We start from the raw sequence: 20070 nt of genomic DNA, 5'->3' as shown, positions 1-20070 counted from the left end.
TATTGTACATTGAGTGGCAGGAGGGAAGGCTGGGTAACCACAGAACAATAGCCTTTGTTTTGATTTACTAGGCATATTACTGTTCATGTGCTGCAATATTATCTGTGTTGCTCTGCTGTACTGTAATTGAGAGGGAGAGACTTGCCATGGAGCGGATGGAACGGGAGATACTGTACTAGCATTTGCCCACTGACTTCATGCCATTGAACTAAATACCCTATCCTGTCTGCAAGTCGCGGTTATAGTACTAGGGATAAGTGTTAGGGCTGGTTTAGGGCTTTGGATTAGGGTATAAGGATAGTTTAGGGGATAGGGAATAGGGTATTTAAGGTTTGTTTATGATTTTGGGTATTCCGGATAGTTGGGGGTTAGGGTATTAGCAATAGGCTGGCTATTAGGGTAAGGGGGAGAGTTTATGGTATTAGTGCTAGGGAAAGGGTATTTAAGAATAAGAGTTAGGTTAGGGAAGTAGGGCGAGGGTAGGCTCTATGTCTGGAGTGGGATTTTACCAGATATGTGGCATACAGTATAGGCCCTTTTTTGTTAAAATGTACAGTACAGTATTTATGCTAACTACAGTTTATCAGTGTGATCCATGTATGGTGGTGCTTCTCTATCTATTGATTACCAGTGACTTTGGTATATGTATCAAAACTGAAAAATTAATATTCTGACATACCTAGCTATTAACAAGCATTTCCCCCCTTTTTTATATGCTTCTATGACCCTTATGTACTAAGCCTTGGGGAATGATAAAGTGGACAGACATTTGGGGGGGGGGGGGGTGTTCACCAGTGGTGTAGCAAAAAGATTATGAACATGGCACCTAGAAGCGTGGTTGTGTAATTTAAAATGACTTATATCCAAATGTAGATGGAGCCTCACAGCACTTAGTAAGAATAGTGCTGGAAAATGGTGCTGATGATTCAATGTAAATGTATCTGTCTCTTATTCCTTTTTTTCCTGAAAAATATAACAATGTAATGTGGGCTAGGTGAGATGAGGGAGATTGCTAGACTAATGAGGGAGAGAGGGAGATTGCTGCTATTTCAGGGAGTCTCCTGCAGAATGCAGGAGGGGAGGTAACGATGATGTAACAGTGTAATGTGGGCTAGGTGACATGAGGGAGATTGCTAGACTAATGAGGGAGATGCTGCTATTTCAGGGAGTCTCCTGCAGAATGTAGGAGGGTAGGCAACTATGTCCTCAAGTTCCCCCAACAGTTCACATATTCCATGTCTCCTCACACAATTGCAATTGAAGTAATTGGCTCCACCTGTGGATTTTTTAAAAGGTGTCAATGAACAATGAGTGCACCTGCCGGTTGACCTGAAAAACGTGAACTGTTGGGGGTACTTGAGGACCAAGGTTGGGAACCACTGCCCTAGTATTATCCCCCTATTGTTGTTTTTAGACGTTCCTTTGCTAGAGAGCATGTGAAAGATCCTCAAATCAAAAGGATGAAGATTGTGTAGTCTATTGAGTCCAAGGGACCTGAGTGCCCACGTGTGATTAGATCCCTTTTAACAGCTTCGGACCTTCTTCCAAAGGAAGGAGCAGGTTTCTAGGAACCAAAACCATATGATGATATCACTGGTTCCCGCAGGTGAACTCTGAAAACTTTCAGTACTTTCCGGTCCCACCTGTCCCCTAATAATGAATACGCCCATTACTCAATGTTTGGCCCAAGCACTGTGAATCATTGCGCTGGGAGCCTAATGCTGTTGGGACGCTTCTATGCTTCAGGGACTGGTAAACTTGTCAAAGCAGAGGGCAGAATGGATGTAGCAATATATAGAGTAATCCTGGAGGGAACTCTGCTGCTGTCTGCTAGAGATCTAGTGTATGGGAAAAGATTTATACTCCAGGAGGACACTGACCTGAATTAAACCGTAACCATCACATTGAAGTGGCTGGGACAGGAAATATAAACATTGTCATGAAGTGGAGTGGTCCATTCAAAAGCCAGACACCAGTCCCTGGAAGAACCCGAGCAATGATTTCAAAATTGCTGTTCACGAACATATTTTTTATTTATTGTTATTAGAAAGCAAAAAACCCAAAAGAAATATACTGAGGCAAGCATAGAGAATACATGACGTAAGCAACGACAAGAGTTATGAGTAAGCAACTGATATATTAGTACATAAACAATGGAACAAACAATGCACAGAAGGCAGCAGTATCCATGTGAGGTCAAGGATCCATCAACAGGAGCCAATGGAAACTGTAAAGGCCCCCATACACTAGGGCGACTTGTCCTTAGGACAAGTCGCCCCCGACTTCCCCCTGAGCTTCCCCGGCTGCTCCCCGGGGGAGCTTGATTAGATTGGCACTTGGGCGGCCTGTGATTGGCTGCTGAGCGCTCTCTCAGCCAATTGCTGACTGGCTGAGAGAGCGCTGACTCCCCCCCCCCCCCCCCCCCTCCCACTAATGTGGGGCATATGTGAAAGAGGAAATACTATGTGACATTATGTGCGTAAATGCATTACTATTGTGGTTCTTATGTGTAAGGTGCATTAATGTGTGGCATTATTTGCATACAGGGCACTATTAAACAAGTATAAAGGGCACTAATGCAATGTAAATAAGGAGCTATACCATGTGGAGTAATGTCAACAAGAACAATACGGTGTGGTGTAACATGAATAAGAGGCATTCATGAGAAGTGTAATTTGAATAAGGAGCACTATCATGTGGTGTAACATGAATAAGGGGCACTAATGTGAATAATGTTGCCACTAGTGTGTGGTGTAGTTTGAACTGGCGGTACTATAGTGTGGTCTTGCACCTCCACAGCAAAGAATGTGTCCAATTTTGGCGTACACTGTCCCTAATTTAAATATGTGAGCGCCAATGCTCTTACTGGCACAGAGCTCCAAAATGAGGTTTGCTATATATGAGGGGCGATGGGTGGTGTTGGCTGCTGCTGTGATATGTGCTATTGGGTGATTGATGCTATGCTGGGTCAAAGGCAGAACGAATGACTCTGCTAGGGTGCACCAGCCAAAATCTTGGTTAAGCAATATTGCTTAGGGAGTAATCCAATACTGCATCTTCAGATGTAGCAAGGGTTTACAGTTGTTTGCAGAAGTAGCTAATTACCACCACAGCCACTATGTGATCAGCATTCCTACTTGAATTATGCCCCCTGTACTGTATTTACCATATATGTGTGTATAATATAAATTCATATTTGTCCAAAATTAGTCAAAGGATTTATACTAAATGATGCATTGCCCAAGTTTACTACAGCTTTAAAAATTGAGGGTCAATTCATTTAGGTGCCTGTTGGTAAGCGAGACTTATTCTGCCCCCGTAGTGCTGCATCCAAAAAACTGTGAGTCTGGGACAAGATGCTAATGTGCGTTTCCAAAAATTGCTACACCAATTCATTCATTAACTTGACCCTTTATATGATGCCTACAATTTCTCCCGTTGCTGCTACAGTCTCATGAAGCGGTGCATGTTAGTAGTAAACTGAGGTACTGTACAGAGATTATAGTTGGTAATAGAATTTTGCACTGCGCCCCATTCAGGGGGCGTGTGATGCTCTACCCAAAGGGCGTGGCTAGTTCCATATATGGAGAGATTGTAAAAAAAAAAAGATTGTAAATGGGGCAACCAGAAGCGTGGGTGTGTACTGCTACATCTGAAGGGAATCTTTAAAAGTGACTTACCTATATACAAATGTAGATGAGCCCCAAAGCAGTTAGTAAGAGCTACTACAGTGTACTTGGTAAAGTTCTGGGAAATGGTGCTGATGATTCAATGTAAATGTATCTATCTCTCATTCCTTTTTTCCTCAAAAATGTAACAGTGTAATGTGGGCTAGGTGACATGAGGGAGATTGCTAGACTAATGAGGGAGAGAGGGAGATTGCTGCTATGTCAGGGAGTCTCCTGCAGAATGCAGGAGGGGAGGTAACTATGGTGTAACAGTATAATGTGGGCTAGGTGACATGATGGAGATTGCTAGACTAATGATGGAGAGAGGGAGATTGCTGATATTACAGGGAGTCTCCTGCATGTGGGTAGGCAACTATGCTGCAAATTGCTTAGCAAGGCTTGCAAAAATTTGCTGCAAATCTATTTGCAAACCGATCACCATCAAATGATTTTTTATCCAGTGTGTGCAGTCTGTGCATAGCCCAGGACTAACCCCGCAGCTGCAATAGAAGCATTCAGATTGGGTCCAGAATGATGTTACAGAACCTACTTTAAAACACCTGGGTACTGTATGCCTTCATTTACCCTCACACTCTCAGAAATCGTCCGGTTACCACCAACAAACGCTGGCTTCTTGTCAATCAACTTGTGTATGGCCAGCGATAAAAAATGAATAACCCCCTATGTTCTGTTCCGACCACATGGTAAATTCACTGAGTACGGCTATGTGTGTGCTCCTGATGACCGCACAGTCCAGTTATACATAGCGGTCATGCTGTCATTTTCTATGATAGCTGCATCAAGGAAAAATGGGCAAATCAACCTGCATGCCCCTATAATTGCACATTGGAAAACAGTATAGGAGTATTCTAGTGGCCAACGTAAAGTAATTGGGGTTCTCAAAATGTTACAAATGGCTGATTATTGCAATTGTTTTTTAAAGTACATTGGAAAATAATAGAAAGCGGTTGTATAGATAATTGTTCTAAATGGTCTAGATCAGGCATAGGGAACCCCTGGCCCTCCAGCTGTGGTTGAACTACATATCCCAGCATGCTATTTGGCCATGCTAAAACTGTTGGTAGGAATGCTGGGATGTGTAGTTTAATAGCAGCTGGAGGGCCAGAGGTTCCCCATCCCTCTAGATGTTTTTGGAAGGCATAAATATGTGTTAATTTTTATGTCATTTTAACCAACTTTTTTTTTTACCAAATTTTTTTACATTTGTTTTAAAAAAACGTCTGTAACTCTAGCTTACCTACCTGCAAGCCTAAGCACATCTGTCCCATCAATACAGCACTCCCATATACCTGTCCCACATCCCTGAGTAGGTAAAAGAGGGGGGTGGATGGGGGAGTGGTCTCAGGGGTTCTAAACCACCTACCATCTTTTTGTTTTAAATTAAACTCGCTGCCCGTTGCACACACTGTAGCTGCAAATGGGTTAGCACAGCTAATGAACTATGCCCCCAAATAAATATATATTTAAAATAGTTGAGCGGAAAAAAACAATGATAGAATGTTTACTTCAGTATTCCCATTGTGTTTCTTTACAAAGGAGATTAATTTCACTGCTTCCTCTCGGACTTACGCAACATATTCATTACAAGTCATTCACATTCACGCAATGAGATTTCCTCCACTTCTTCCCCTCTCGCCTCTTCTCACTGCCTATAATTATGCACTTTGTGGCCTTTGTCTTGTAGGTATGGTATCTGCTGGGATGGATCTGTTATCTCCAAGCCAAAGAATCTGACGAGGAGGATGCTTTCAAGGACTCTGCCAGGACGTATCTAAGGAAAGCCAAAAAGGTAGACAGCTGCTGTGTGCATATCTTGATCTGTTTTATCCCCCGTGGTTCACCTGTCACTGAGAGTAAGGGCTTTGTGTACTCTACTTTTAAATGAGAAATGTACAGCAAGGGGGAGAGTGAATAAAGCACTTACTGAAAACAGCAGATACAGCAAGATATTTGTGTTCATATTTATTTGTGAATATGTTTGGTTTATCGTTCGGTGCTCTGAAGTTACATTTGTTCCTTTTCATTACGATCAAAAAGATTTGAAAATGGAGCTTGCGAAATAGCTTCCTGCAAACAGAGGCGGGATTGCTTTTAGCCCTCACAAAACCCGGCTTATCTTTTGCGTTTTCCGAAATACATTTGCTTGCAAATAGAATGCTGCTTTATTTCTACACTTGTTTTAGTGCTCTGAGCATTTACTCATTATAATAGTAATAATACAGTTTTGGTTCAGTTTATAAATGGTCAATCTGGCAACGATGAGTTACTGTATTTATTGATTGGGTAGACGGTTTTATAAATAACGGTGATGTCCATGATATGGCTGCCTCCACAAATATGGCAATGGTTTAATAGAGCATCTATAATGGGTGCAGGGTCCACACCAGACACTAGTATCTTGCATCAACCAGCTCTGAGGACAGAAATCAGAGCACACAGGCCCTCTCCACTACTGCGCTGCCAGAGAGGAGCACACAGCCCTCTCCACTACTGCGCTGCCAGAGAGGAGCACACAGCCCTCTCCACTACTGCGCTGCCAGAGAGGAGCACACGGGTCCTCTCCACTACTGCTCTGCCAGAGAGTAGCACGCAGGTCCCCTCCACTACTGCGCTGCCAGAGAGGAGCACACAGCCCTCTCCACTACTGCCCTGCAAGAGAGGAGCACACATGCCCTCTACACTACTGCCCTGCCATAGAGGAGCACACAGGCCCTCTCCACTACTGCCCTGCCAGAGAGGAGCACGCAGGTCCCCTCCACTACTGCTCTACCAGAGAGGAGCACACGGGTCCCGTCCACTACTGTACTGCCAGAGAGGAGCACACGGGCCCTCTCCACTACTGCTCTGCTAAAGAGGAGCACACAGCCCTTTCCACTACTGCGCTGCCAGAGAGGAGCACACAGGCCCTCTCCACTACTGCCCTTCCAGAGAGGAGCACATGGGTCCCCTCCACTACTGCTCTGCCAGAGAGGAGCTCACGGGTCCCCTCCACTACTGTTCTGCCAGAGAGGAGCTCACGGGTCCCCTCCACTACTGCTCTGCCAGAGAGGAGCACATTTGCCCTCTCCACTACTGTTCTGCCAGATTGGAGAACACAGGTCCCTCCACTACTGCTCTGCCAGAGAGGAGCACACGGGCCCTCTCCACTACTGCGCTGCCAGAGAGGAGCACACAGGTCCCCTCCACTACTGCTCTGCCAGAGAAGAGCACACGGGTCCCCTCCACTACTGCTCTGCCAGAGAGGAGCTCACGGGTCCCCTCCACTACTGCTCTGCCAGAGAGGAGCACATTTACCCTCTCCACTACTGTTCTGCCAGATTGGAGAACACAGGTCCCCACCACTACTGCTCTGCCAGAGAGGAGCACACGGGCACTCTCCACTACTGCGCTGCCAGAGAGGAGCACACAGGCCCTCTCCACTAATGCTCTGCCAGAGAGGAGCACACAGGCCCTCTCCACTAATGCCCTGCCAGCGAGGAGCACACAGGTCCCCTCCACTACTGCGCTGCCAGAGCGGAGCACACGGGTCCCCTTCACTACTGCTCTGCCAGAGCGGCGCACATGGGCCCTCTCCACTACTGCTCTGCCAGATAGGAGCACACGGGCCCTCTCCACTACTGTACTGGCAGATTGGAGCACACAGGTCCCCTCCACTACTGCTCTGCCAGAGAGGAGCACATGGGCCCTCTCCACTACTGCTCTGCCAGAGAGGAGCACGCAGGTCCCCTCCACTACTGCTCTACCAGAGAGGAGCACACGGGTCCCGTCTACTACTGTACTGCCAGAGAGGAGCACACGGGCCCTCTCCACTACTGCTCTGCTAAAGAGAAGCACACAGCCCTTTCCACTACTGCGCTGCCAGAGAGTAGCACACAGCCCTCTCCACTACTGCCCTGCCAGAGAGGAGCATGCGGGCCCCCTCCACTACTGCGCTGCCAGAGAGGAGCACACAGGCCCTCTCCACTACTGCCCTTCCAGAGAGGAGCACATGGGTCCCCTCCACTACTGCTCTGCCAGAGAGGAGCTCACGGATCCCCTCCACTACTGTTCTGCCAGAGAGGAGCTCACGGGTCCCCTCCACTACTGCTCTGCCAGAGAGGAGCACATTTGCCCTCTCCACTACTGTTCTGCCAGATTGGAGAACACAGGTCCCTCCACTACTGCTCTGCCAGAGAGGAGCTCACGGGCCCTCTCCACTACTGCGCTGCCAGAGAGGAGCACACGGGCCCTCTCCACTACTGCGCTGCCAGAGAGGAGCACACAGGTCCCCTCCACTACTGCTCTGCCAGAGAAGAGCACACGGGTCCCCTCCACTACTACTCTGCCAGAGAAGAGCACACGGGTCCCCTCCACTACTGCTCTGCCAGAGAGGAGCTCACGGGTCCCCTCCACTACTGCTCTGCCAGAGAGGAGCACATTTACCCTCTCCACTACTGTTCTGCCAGATTGGAGAACACAGGTCCCCACCACTACTGCTCTGCCAGAGAGGAGCACACAGGCACTCTCCACTACTGCGCTGCCAGAGAGGAGCACACAGGCCCTCTCCACTAATGCTCTGCCAGAGAGGAGCACACAGGCCCTCTCCACTAATGCCCTGCCAGCGAGGAGCACACAGGTCCCCTCCACTACTGCGCTGCCAGAGCGGAGCACACGGGTCCCCTTCACTACTGCTCTGCCAGAGCGGCGCACATGGGCCCTCTCCACTACTGCTCTGCCAGATAGGAGCACACGGGCCCTCTCCACTACTGTACTGGCAGATTGGAGCACACAGGTCCCCTCCACTACTGCTCTGCCAGAGAGGAGCACATGGTCCCTCTCCACTATTGCTCTGCCAGAGAGGAGCACTCGGGCCCACTCTACTACTGCTTTGCCAGAGAGGAGCTCATGGGCCTCTACCATTTTTTTCATGCTTTTTATTTATTTATAATGAACCCTGCTCATAGCTGGTAGAGATGCTCCTAGTGTCGAGCTTGATTACTCACTAAATTAATGTTAAGTAATGTACTGAAAGTAATGATCAACATTAAAGCAGCAATCCCATGAATAAATGAGATGTTATTTTTAAGAAAAATATTGGTTGTTTTGTCTACTAAAGCTTTCTATTGATGAACTATAACTGTGCAGTATGTGGAGTGGTATGACCACCATGGCAGTCACATTCACATGCTTCATATTGTAGTGAGCAGAGAAGCTTTAAAATATGCATCTGAGCTCTGTGTAAACTGTGTATTGTGACAAGTACAACAATAGCATGAACAAACGAGAAAATAAAAAAGCATGCACTACAGAACATTGCAGGACACAGACAGAGTTTATAAAGATTGCTGCATCAGCAGTCAGATAGCCAAAAAAAAAGAAAATAATGATCTGTAGGGGCTAACCGTGATCTAAAACTATCATATACTTGCATAGAAGGGACTTACCTCATACTTGCCTACAGTGTTACGGATACGGATGGGGCTAGCTCAACGTATTCTATTGTACTTAACTGACTGCTTCATACTGGGATTCCTCCTGGGACAGAGGCTGGCTATTTTTCAGCTCCACTTCCCCATCCACTCTCCGCCCCCTTTTTTAACTCTTGTTTTCTGGTAATGGTAACCTTGCTCCCTATTGCTCGATGATGGCCATGTTTTTGTAGCCTGCTAAGGGGTCAGCCATTTTTCTTTAGAATCTGCTGCTAACTTAGCACTACGGAGCAGGAGCAGCTTCTGCCTGCTTCCAAAGCCAGACGGCACATTAATGCTAACATTTTTGCGGTATATGGCACCTTGCCTCCTGCTTAGCAAACATTTAAAATAAATACTTAGTGTCCAATGTGAATCTTTAAGGCAAATCTTCAAAAGTGTTAATGAAAATGAGAAATCACCATTTAGGCCTACAATTTACTATAGCTCTGTTGATCTGTAAATGCCCTATTATATTATTATATAATTTATGTGAGAGCTATTATGACACAGAAGAAATCTGTTCTGCCTGGTATTTCTATCATTCACTGATCAGTTCAGTAGTTCCATAAATCCAGCCATCTCTCTTCCAACCCAATGTTCCATGCTCACCGTGCCTCCCTATCTGCCCCCCCGTCCGCCCCACCTTCAGAATGTCAGCTCATGGCAGCAGGACCCTCTTGCCATGTGTGTTACCATCTCTTACTTAAGGTGCCCATATACTAGTGCAATTATGGCCCTTTTTCCACACGATTTAGACTATACTCAACGGATGCGCTGTCCTGTGAGTGACAAATTGGACCCGGAGATTATCATTGCTGCCACAAGGTTTTGACGTATCCCGCAGCCATGACTGGAATCGCATACGATACAATAGGACTGCATGCGGTTTTTCACATGCAATCCTAATCACCCGCGAGTTGCCGAGGTCCCACGTGTGTCGCTGCATCCGATACATCGGACAAGTGTACGGGGGCCTTTATCATCTTCTCCGTACATTCTACACTGGCATCTAGCCCTCGGCTCCTGCCTCCCTGATGCTTATAGTATATCAGTATCATGCCCCAGCAGTGTATATACTGCATACCATATACTAGTCCTGCATTGTCTTGTACTGTAAGTCTCTCTTATATACTTCATAAGGCGCTGCAGAACCCTTGTGGCGCCATACAAAGAATAATAAGTACTTCTTAAAGTTATTTGCCTCTTACTTTAAATATTGGTTGTTACATTCAGTATATTTCCAAATTTTTATGTTTATGCCGTGTACTATACCAATTAGCGTCCTCTGTCTCTCGAACTGTGTCTTTTCTGCTGTGTAAGTTAGTATTTCTTCATGGGATCTGTTTATGGTAACACAAAAGGCAAGAAATGAGGATACAAGTATGAGTATGCTGGTTGGAAGTGCTGCGTAACCTCTTGTTACTGCATAGATCCCCTGTCTGATGACAGGTGGCGGCTCCTGCTGTCTCTCCCACACCTCACACAACCCCTGCCGTGCCAACTTGCTCACACCTTGGCTCGTCTCCACAGAGCATTGAAATATCCAGGGTTCCTGTCATGTTGAAATGAAAAACCGGCAGAATCCACTCTACCTGCAATTTGCTAAAGCCACAAAAAGCAGGCATTGTTTTCTCATGGGGATACCACCTAACTGTCCCGCTGTGGGGGTGGAAGGGGAAATTGGTAGTCCCGCTTTCATTATGTGACCATTGACCTTGGATGTCTAAAAAAGTGTACTTTTAATTTCTTTGTACATAAATTATATTATACAGTTAAACAACAATCTGTCTTTGGTATAAGTTTCACTTTAGGATGTCTTATGTCAAATAAAAGTAACTTTGTCATCTAGATATACTCATTAATTATGTCTGTGTGCAAGGATGGACTAGGATTTAAAAATGTTCCCAGCATCCCACACTTGCACATGCACTGGAAAAGGGGGCATGGCACTGCGGCCTGCCCACACATCATGGGAACAACCCAGGAGGCAGAGCTGGTCAGCCAGACATGCAGACAGTCATATCAGGCCATCAGCCCTCACTGCATTTGCCAGGAGATCCTGATAGCCCGTCCAGCCGTGTCTGTGTGTGCATTTTCTCCATTCTGGTTTTTAATATTTGTGGGAAGCTAGTTTACTGGAAAAGAGATCAACATAATTTATACCCCAAATGTGTTTTATAAATCCCACTTGTGTTTTATGCATAATAATGATACAGTGGAGCATTACAAAAATATAAAACAAATAGTTAAGATGTACGAAGCCTGGTGGGGATAAAGTACCACCCAAGTTTCTTGCAATCCCAAAACTCACAATGGAAGAACTCGCATCCAGATGTTTTGCTATTGTACTCCTAGAACTTGGGCAATGTAATATAAACCCCCACCTAAATATTACCAAAAATTGACAAAAAAAACCTGACCTGCTTGTGGCTGGTGAGTTTGACAGAATGATGCCCAGATCAGGTAAATACGTGCATGCTTGTATCGGGAGGAGTAAAGAAAGTATTCAAAATAAACAAAACAAAGACCCCATCCCTCAAAAAAAAAACATAACCAGCCCCAGGCTCGAAAAATGAAGGGGAAAATTTGTGCAGCGTACGACTGTATTTTAACAATTTTTTTGGAACAGTCTTGTTTCCGCAAGCTGTGAACTCTCACCGCCTTGGTTGTCTTGGAAGGGGGACCCCTTTATTGGGTGAGGGATACCCACTCCTCTAGGAAATCCGGCGAGGGCTGACTAGATTGGGGAAGGGGGAAATGCTAATACGCAGGGATCAATATAAACATGCTTGTGGAACTTTGTTCTGGTTTTCAAAAATACAGGGAACCCCTATATCTTCTGTCCCTCCGTATTTCTTTTTGAACCAGGACCGGTCTAAGAGCTTGTTGAGACAATTTGCAGTGAATCACTTGGTAAATTATTTATTACTAACACCAGAATGTGCCGTTTTGGGATTTCTGCCAACTACCCCCAACATTTCAGTTCGTTGTAGGAAATTATTGTTGTATTTCAGCAATTGATATCTGCCTCACCTCTGTCAATTCCCATGTTTGAGGAAAAATTGTTTCAAATATTCAAACTGGAATGGACTGAAACCACTCTCCACAAGGAGACTCAAACAAACTTTCAAGATATGGGAAAGTTACATAGATACATTACCAACAGAAACTACTGTGAATTACAAATACATAAGTGTTTCAGCACAACCCTCTGGTATGAGACCAGAATACTTCTGCAGGACCCACTAATAGTTCAATAAGCTAAGGTGGTCATCTCGGAAACGCGTGGTCTCCTCTCTCTCTCCCTCCCCCCCCCCCCCCTTCCCTCTTTCTTTCTATAATTTTTTTTTTTTTTTTTTTTCAAAAACAATTTTATTGGTTTTGTCAACATTAATAAAGTGCAAAAGTTAACATCATTGTCCTCTGGAGTACATTCTTTTTGTCGATATATCACAGTTCAACATTGAACACATTGCAATAGACATCAAACATCTTCATCAATCTGTACATATGGACAAGTTGCATTGCTGCGCCTTCCTGCGCCTTTAAACTGAAGATGTAGTTTGAGTTTTACCCACTCTAATAGCTCTCTCATTCTATTCTTTGCTTATATTAACCACATATTCAGTTAACGATTTACACTAACATATAAAAACATATGAAATATTATAACATTTCTTCCCCTAAAACTGCCCCTCTCCCTCCCTCCTCCCTCCCACCTTCCAGACTCGGTGTGTCTCAGCCTTCTGTTAGTGACCTAAGCAGGTACCAGGTAGTGCCCTCAAATATCTTCATGACCTGTAATTGTACCTCTTCCTCTAGTGATCTTATATAAATTCCCCACTTGTTGTAAAATCTCTTTACACCCTCTTCCACCAATGGCAGAGTAGCCCTTCTATCAAAAAACATCAATTGTGTTAAGGCGACCTTGACCTCTTGCAAAAGGGGCTGCGACGGGGCTGTCCACTTCCGTAGTATAACTTTTTTTGCCACCGTTACAGTCACCGTAAGAAATGGCAACAGCTCTGTTTTCCGCCCGTGTAGGTTCCACCCAGAAAAATTGGCACATAGCATTGCCAATGGATCTTTACATAACTGCAGGTCACAAGTGGTGTTTATAAACCTCATCACCCTGTCCCAAAACCGTCTTATTTTCCCACACTCCCACATATGGTGGAAGAACGTAGCATTTGAGTCCTTGCATTTAAGGCAGATTCCCAATTCCCCTGGTATAAAATGCTTTCTCTGGGCCTGAGAGATATACGCTCTATGCATGGTTTTAATGTGTACCTCTTGTAGCATGGTGGACTGCAATATTTTCAACGTCTTTTCCATATGTTTGTGAAGTGTTTCCATTGAAGATACCCCTGGGATATCCCCCTGCCATTTCGGGACCATAGCAGACCAAACTATTTCTGGTGAGGATGGAAGGATGTCAGCATATAGATACCTCAGTCTGTACGGTCCAGTGGAGCTCAGACTAAACACCTGCTGCAGAGCATCCTGCCTCCCTGATACCAGCATGGGGCCTTTCTTTGCTTGTATGTAATGTCTAACTTGAAGGTACATAAAGAAATCTCTGTTAGGTAGAGAGAATTTGGCTGAGATCTCCTGAAAAGAGAGCATCTGGCCCCCTGGATCAAACACATCTTTGACTGCCATTATGCCTTGCTTCTTCCACCTATCATACCCTACCTCGGTCATTCCAGGGGTGAAGCAAGGGTTTCCCCAGATAGTGTCATACCTGGTGTTTTGGTGGTCTCTTCCTAAACATTTGTTAATTCCTACCCATGCAGAAAACGTATCATTAAATAGAATATTTTTCCTGGCCTGCTGTGGTAGTTTAGCCCGTGGAACGTGGAGCAACCCTGCCAGCGAATATGGACTCATCATATCCCCTTCCAAAGTTTTGTGAGTGTATGAATTTGTTCCCTGGAGCCAGTCCAGGACATATCGCATGAATATTGCTTGGTTGAAAGCCAGAATGTTAGGTATCCCCAGTCCCCCATCGGCTCTCTTAAGGTAAGTTTTTGGTCGGGAAATGCGTGGCTTTTTGCCCTGCCATAAAAAGCTGAAGAAGGCTTTATTCAGTTTCTGTGCATCTTTCTTTGATAGTTGCACTGGGATCATTTGCATGCAGTACGATATTTTTGGGAAAGCTATTGACTGCAGTACGGTTGCTCTTCCCAATAGTGACAATGGCAGAGACCTCCATACCTCTAGCAACCTAAGGATCTCCGCGACTATAGGGGGGAAATTAGCCTCATACAACCTCGAGATCTCCCCGGGCACCTGGATGCCTAAATACTTAATTTTGTCAGTTGTTAGTCTGAAGGGGGAAACAACCTGACCTGGGATTCCCTTAGCTTTTGGCCCTAGCACCTGTAGGATTTCTGACTTATGATAGTTGATCTTATATCCTGCAAAGGACCCGAAGTCATCTATTATTTTCCTTATTGTCGGCAGTGATACAGGGAGGTTTGAGACAAACAGGAGCATGTCTTCTGCAAATAAACTGACTTTTAACACCGTCTTCCCCACAGCTATGCCCCTGTACATACCGTCAGAGCGGAGGGCCACCGCTAGCGGTTCCAAAGCCAGAGCAAATAAGAGTGGAGACATCGGGCACCCCTGTCTGGTTCCCCTCTGGATTAGGAACGGGGCCGACAGGTATCCATTACACGCTACTTGCGTGGTAGGCTGTGAGTATAGGGATTTAGTAACATCAATGAAGCCCTGGGGAAACCCAAACCTCCCCAAGGTTTCCCATAAATGGTCCCAGGTGACCAGGTCAAACGCCTTTTCCGCATCTAATGAAAGTATAGCCTGGTCACCTGAGCCTCCCTTACTCCCTATATGTTGAATTGCCGCCAGTAGTTTGCGAACGTTAACCACGGAATGACGCCCGTGAATAAAACCAGTCTGGTCATCTGATATGACCGTTGGCAGTACATATTTTATCCTTTCTGATAATATTTTCATCAGCATTTTATAATCGGTATTCAACAGCGATATTGGCCTATATGAGCCCGGGTCTTCCGGGTCTCTGCCTGGCTTTGGAAGCACTTTAATCACCGCAGAATTAAAGTATAGAGGGAGCTGTTTGCCCTGAATTATGTCATTAAATACAGTCACTAGGGTTTCACTTATTTTGGGTTTAAGGATTCTATAAAACTCCCCCGAGTATCCATCCGGCCCTGGGGCCTTGAGTGGTTTAAGTTGGGAAATAGTTTGTGTTACTTCGTCTATAGTAATCGGCGCCATAATGCGTTCAGCCGCCGCGCTTGATATCTGGGGGAGAGTCATAGAAGCCCAGAATTGTTCTTTCTGTCTCCTATTTATATCGCCTTGGGAATATAATTTAGCATAGAAGTCACTCAGGATTGTCAACATCTCTGTCCCCTTATGTGTTCTACCCCCTCCTGGCTTTTGTAGAACCTTGATTAGGGCTGAGGGCCTGGAACCTCGCATTAAGTTGGATAATAACCTTCCGTTTTTATTACCATGCTTGTAGAACTGGAAATTAGTGTTGTTTATGTTCCTCAGCGTTTGAGATTCCATTAAAGCATCAAAGTGGGTCTTTGCCTGTAAGTACATGTGCTTGTGAGTCTGGGTGGGGGATACCTTAAAGGCAGCATATGCACTCGTCAACAAGTCCTGGGCTTTTATTATGTCACCTGACCTTTCTTTACGATATTTGTTAACATATGAAATTATCTCTCCCCTCATCACCGCCTTGGCTGCCTGCCACGTAATTAATGGGTCTGTGTTGTCGTCTCCGTTATTAAGCCTATACTCCATCCACTTGGCCTCCAGGGCATCACGAAATGTCTTGGAAGACGCCAGGTACGAGGGGAACCGCCACTGGCGGTGTTTCCCCACGTCCAAAGCGGTCTCCACAAGCACCCATATCAGGGAGTGATCTGACAGGCATATGGGTTCAATGCCCGCCTCTAGCATGCTACCACAGAGGCCCGTGGACAGGAGCAAATAGTCAATACGAGATAGGGTTCCGTGTGCCGCTGATAAACACGTATAGTCCCTCTCGGTCGGGTGGAGCAATCTCCAGCTGTCTACTACATGTAGTTGGGATGAAATTTCCCCTATACCTAGGGTGGGGCTTCGGGGCAGTTTCTTCGGGTTGGATGATCTATCTAATGATGGCATAGCTACTATATTAAAGTCCCCTCCCACAATCAGGCGTGAATCAGCATATGGATATAGTTTCGTCAGCAGTCCTGTGAAAAATTTTTTTGAATAGGCATTAGGGGCATAAGTGTTACACAATACATACTTCTCCCCGTGTATGGAGGTCTCTGCAATCACAAAACGTCCCTCTGGGTCTTTGATGCTGTTAGTAACCAACGTCCCCAGTGATCTACGCGATAAAATCGCTACTCCCCTGGCTTTGGAGTTATAAGAGGCATAAGCCTCGACCTTAAATCCCATTATTCCCAATTTTTCGTGTTCTAAATCCGTTAGGTGTGTCTCCTGTAGCATAACTATATCAGCTTTTTGCTTTATAAGATAAAGCAGTAGCTTTTTTCTCTTTATCGGGGAATTAATCCCTCCCACGTTCCACGAGCAGAACTTCACATTAGCCATGTCACTTTACTTTCAAGATGTATTATGGCCCTGGACACACCGAGTACTGGTTCCCTCCCCCCCCCTTCCCCCCGTCCCCCCGAACACTCCCCCCACATAGGAACAACAGGTCCCTGTAACTTGCCCCTCACCCTCCTCCCAACAAATTCTCCCGAGAGTGCTAGCTCTCCTTTAACTCTAGAAAATATAAATCAAATTTCACGCAGTGATGGGTAGCTCTGTGAGCCTTCCCACACCAACACAGCTCTATGGTTATTACCTAACCTCCGTTTCCTTCCTCCTCGCTCAAGTAATAAAATTATTCCCACCTCCCTGAGCTGTAACCTTGGGCCGGCACCCCTTATACATAACAGAAATATATAACATTTTATAACCACAGTCCCCTCCTTAATCTTCCAATACTTTCCCCTATGCGGTCAATGAATCTCAAAAAGTAAAAAATTAGCGTTTGGTACGATAATATCTAGACCTTTAAGAACATCAACTCCACACTCCCCTAGTTATTAGCGAACACATTGTAAAACATTCGAATAGTTACGCCATCTACTTCTCTCCTTAGTAGGACATCTTTGTCTGCCCCCCCCTATGGTGGGGAGTCTGTTGCTTTTTCCATCCGCAGGTATGCCCTTGCGTCCCCCGCCGTAGAAAAGTCTCTGAATGAGTCCCCCTCAAAGACCCTGAGACGGGCCGGGTATAATAATGCAAATTTCCTCTTTTCCCCGAATAGGTGGGAGCAGATAGCAGTGAACTCCTTCCTCGCCCTAGTAACCTCGGCGGAGTAGTCCTGGAATAGATGCAGTTTGTGGCCCTCCCAAAGTATGGTCTTTTGCTTACGGGATGCTGACCATAGGGTTTCCTTGTGCAGATAGTTCAAACTTTTAAAGATGGTGACTCTAGGCCTGACGTTAACTCCGTCCTTTTCCGTTCCCAGTCTATGGGCCCGTTCAATAACCATGTCTGCACATTCACTTTCCACCCCTAATAACGCCGGTAGTGTGTTTCGTATAAAGTGGTGGAGGGCAGGGCCTCTGACTGTCTCCGGGAGCCCCACCAGCCTGAGATTTGATCTTCTCGATCTATTTTCTAAGTCATCCACCTTGTTTGTCAGTGAGTACACTGTTTTTTGCAGATCAGCGTTGTGTGACTTTAATTCCTGCACCTCATGAAAAACTGCTCCTATCTGTGACTCATTGTTGGTAACTCTCTTTGAGAGCTGTGACATGTGTCCCTTCATGTCCTCAATGCTCAGCCTCAATGTCTCTGCTTGTGCCTGAAACATGGGAGCCATAGTTGCTTTAATGGCTCTGACCATGTCATTATAAGCTGCTGTGTCCGCCTCCCCTCTCTCATCTCCCGGCCCCTGTAATAAACAGGCTGGCGTGCCTGTAAATGTCTGTGACTGCGAAGCCTGGCTGTCCCCCAGTACCTGCTGGCAGTTTATCATTGCCGCCGTCTGGCTCAAGTTCTTATCTGCCTCTGTCTGGGTGCTGTGTCCGGCCGGGGTTGGAGGCGCGGCCGCCATCTTGGGCTGCTGTGTCTGCGGCTTGGCGGGGGTCTTGCGTGTCTGTCTCCTCGACATGGGAGAGTGACACCTCACCATGCGCTGCGCTGGGTTCTGCTCCCGTTCTGCCGCTATCCGTGGATGTCGGGGACCGTGTTATGGCAAGGTAGGGGTGCCGTCCGCCTTACCGCCCACGGAGCTCCTGACTCACGCGGCCGTCCTTGCTGGAGCCGGAACCGGAAGTCAATTTTTGTTTTTATTCTTCTTGCTCCTTCATTCATTAAAAAGTATATATTATTGTTAATTGAAGATTGTTCATATACAAACATTGTATCATTTTTGAATCTTGGAATTTGGGGTAATATATCAAGACCAAATGTGAAGGAGAATTAAAATATGTGCAAATTACAATACTGTTTAATAACATGTTTTATTATTGTATTTCACTCTTGCAATAAAAACAACTCTGAAAAAAAAATACAGGGGGACAATTTTTTTTGGGGGGGGGGAGGGGGGGTTTGCTTGTGCTTTCATTTTCATAACAGAAACACGTAAGCAGGCTATTACATTGCCCGTGTTTTGAGACCAACTCGCACCTGTGGAAAAGGTGCGATTTATTCCGCACAAAAAAAGATCCTATTACATTTATCTCAAAGTCTCTTGCCTGAAAAGCTTGCAATTAATGCACGCAAGTTTAACAGACATAAGATAATTCAAAATATGTGGTACATGTGCTATTTTGGTATTAATTATAGTAAGTAAAGAATGAAAGATTCTAATACCCAGGATATCGAGTCCTTCAGCTTACGTGAGCAGATACAATCATATATTTTCTGCATTCATTAATGGACTGTCTGTGTATGAATGCTGAGATTCAGCAGGGCGATAAAGCCTGCTCTGTATATTACTGCTTCTAATACACAGCATATTGCTATCTGCATCGCATGTACTGTACGTAGCCTCTAACACACTCCAGCTCTTAAGAGTCCCACAGGTAGAGCATTAACATATAAATGATTTGTAGTTCATTTGTGACTAGAAATGTGACATCTAGAAGAAAAAAACTGTTTCATTTCTGCCGGCTGATGTTGTCTGTCAAGTGCGGAGATATCAAGAGCTGATCTTACCAAGGATTCCGTCTATCACTTATCACACGGATAGGACGAGCACTACTTCAGGCTCCACAAACCATTTCATTGAATGAGCGCAGAACCGTGTAAATCCCCTTTCTTATTACTGAGGCCTGCATTTATGCAGGAAGTATTCTCATGTGAAGGTGACGTGAGTGAATAGAAGGTCTTCTGAGTGCTGTAATGTATATCATCGTCAATGTAGTGTTGCAAGCCTTACATAAGTAGATCCGGTGCAGTCAGGGAGATATTCCTCCAGCTGAGCTAAAACATGGTTATACTTTTATACAGAATATAAAGTTACTGTAAATCAGTGGAGAGTGGATTGTCGATTCTCGCAGCAGTGTAGAGCCATCTTGATCCCCCTTCGTTTTATTAATTCTATAAAGGTTAACCACCAATAGTACGAACCGATGGTTAACCACCCTGGGCCATTCATAATAATTGGACACGCCCCCAATTCGTAGCATTTTACAGCTGGCTGCTGGGCTGTCCAACACGGTGGTTTAAAGCATTTTATGACAGGGCTGCTATAATAGGCACTGCAGTGCTTTATCTTATCGCTGGGGCTTCCAGTAAGCAGTACCAGGACTTAAGGTCCCCATACATTGGACCTAATTTCCCCTGTGCTCCCCCGGCAGCTGCCCGGGAGAGCTCACTACGATTTGGCACTTGATGTGCCATTTTGTACATGG

General features: G+C 45.5%; 1 protein-coding gene across 3 annotated transcripts in view; it reads left to right on the top strand.

Moving 5' to 3' along the window:
- The window catches only part of LOC146081265 (uncharacterized), a 425606-nt gene that overhangs the window by 323665 nt on the left and 81871 nt on the right, over window positions 1-20070 (top strand). For all 3 annotated transcript variants that reach the window (XM_083189385.1, XM_083189386.1, XM_083189384.1), the window contains one exon: window positions 5374-5478. In XM_083189385.1, the coding sequence (XP_083045511.1) occupies window positions 5374-5478 (105 nt within the window). The remainder of the gene's footprint in view (window positions 1-5373; window positions 5479-20070) is intronic.

The sequence above is a fragment of the Crinia signifera genome, chromosome 5 (assembly GCF_055691185.1).
Source record: "Crinia signifera chromosome 5, ASM5569118v1, whole genome shotgun sequence".
In the NCBI taxonomy this organism is placed as follows: Eukaryota; Metazoa; Chordata; class Amphibia; order Anura; family Myobatrachidae; genus Crinia; species Crinia signifera.
Note: the sequence above shows the minus strand (reverse complement) of the source record. Positions and strands in the feature narration are given on the sequence as shown.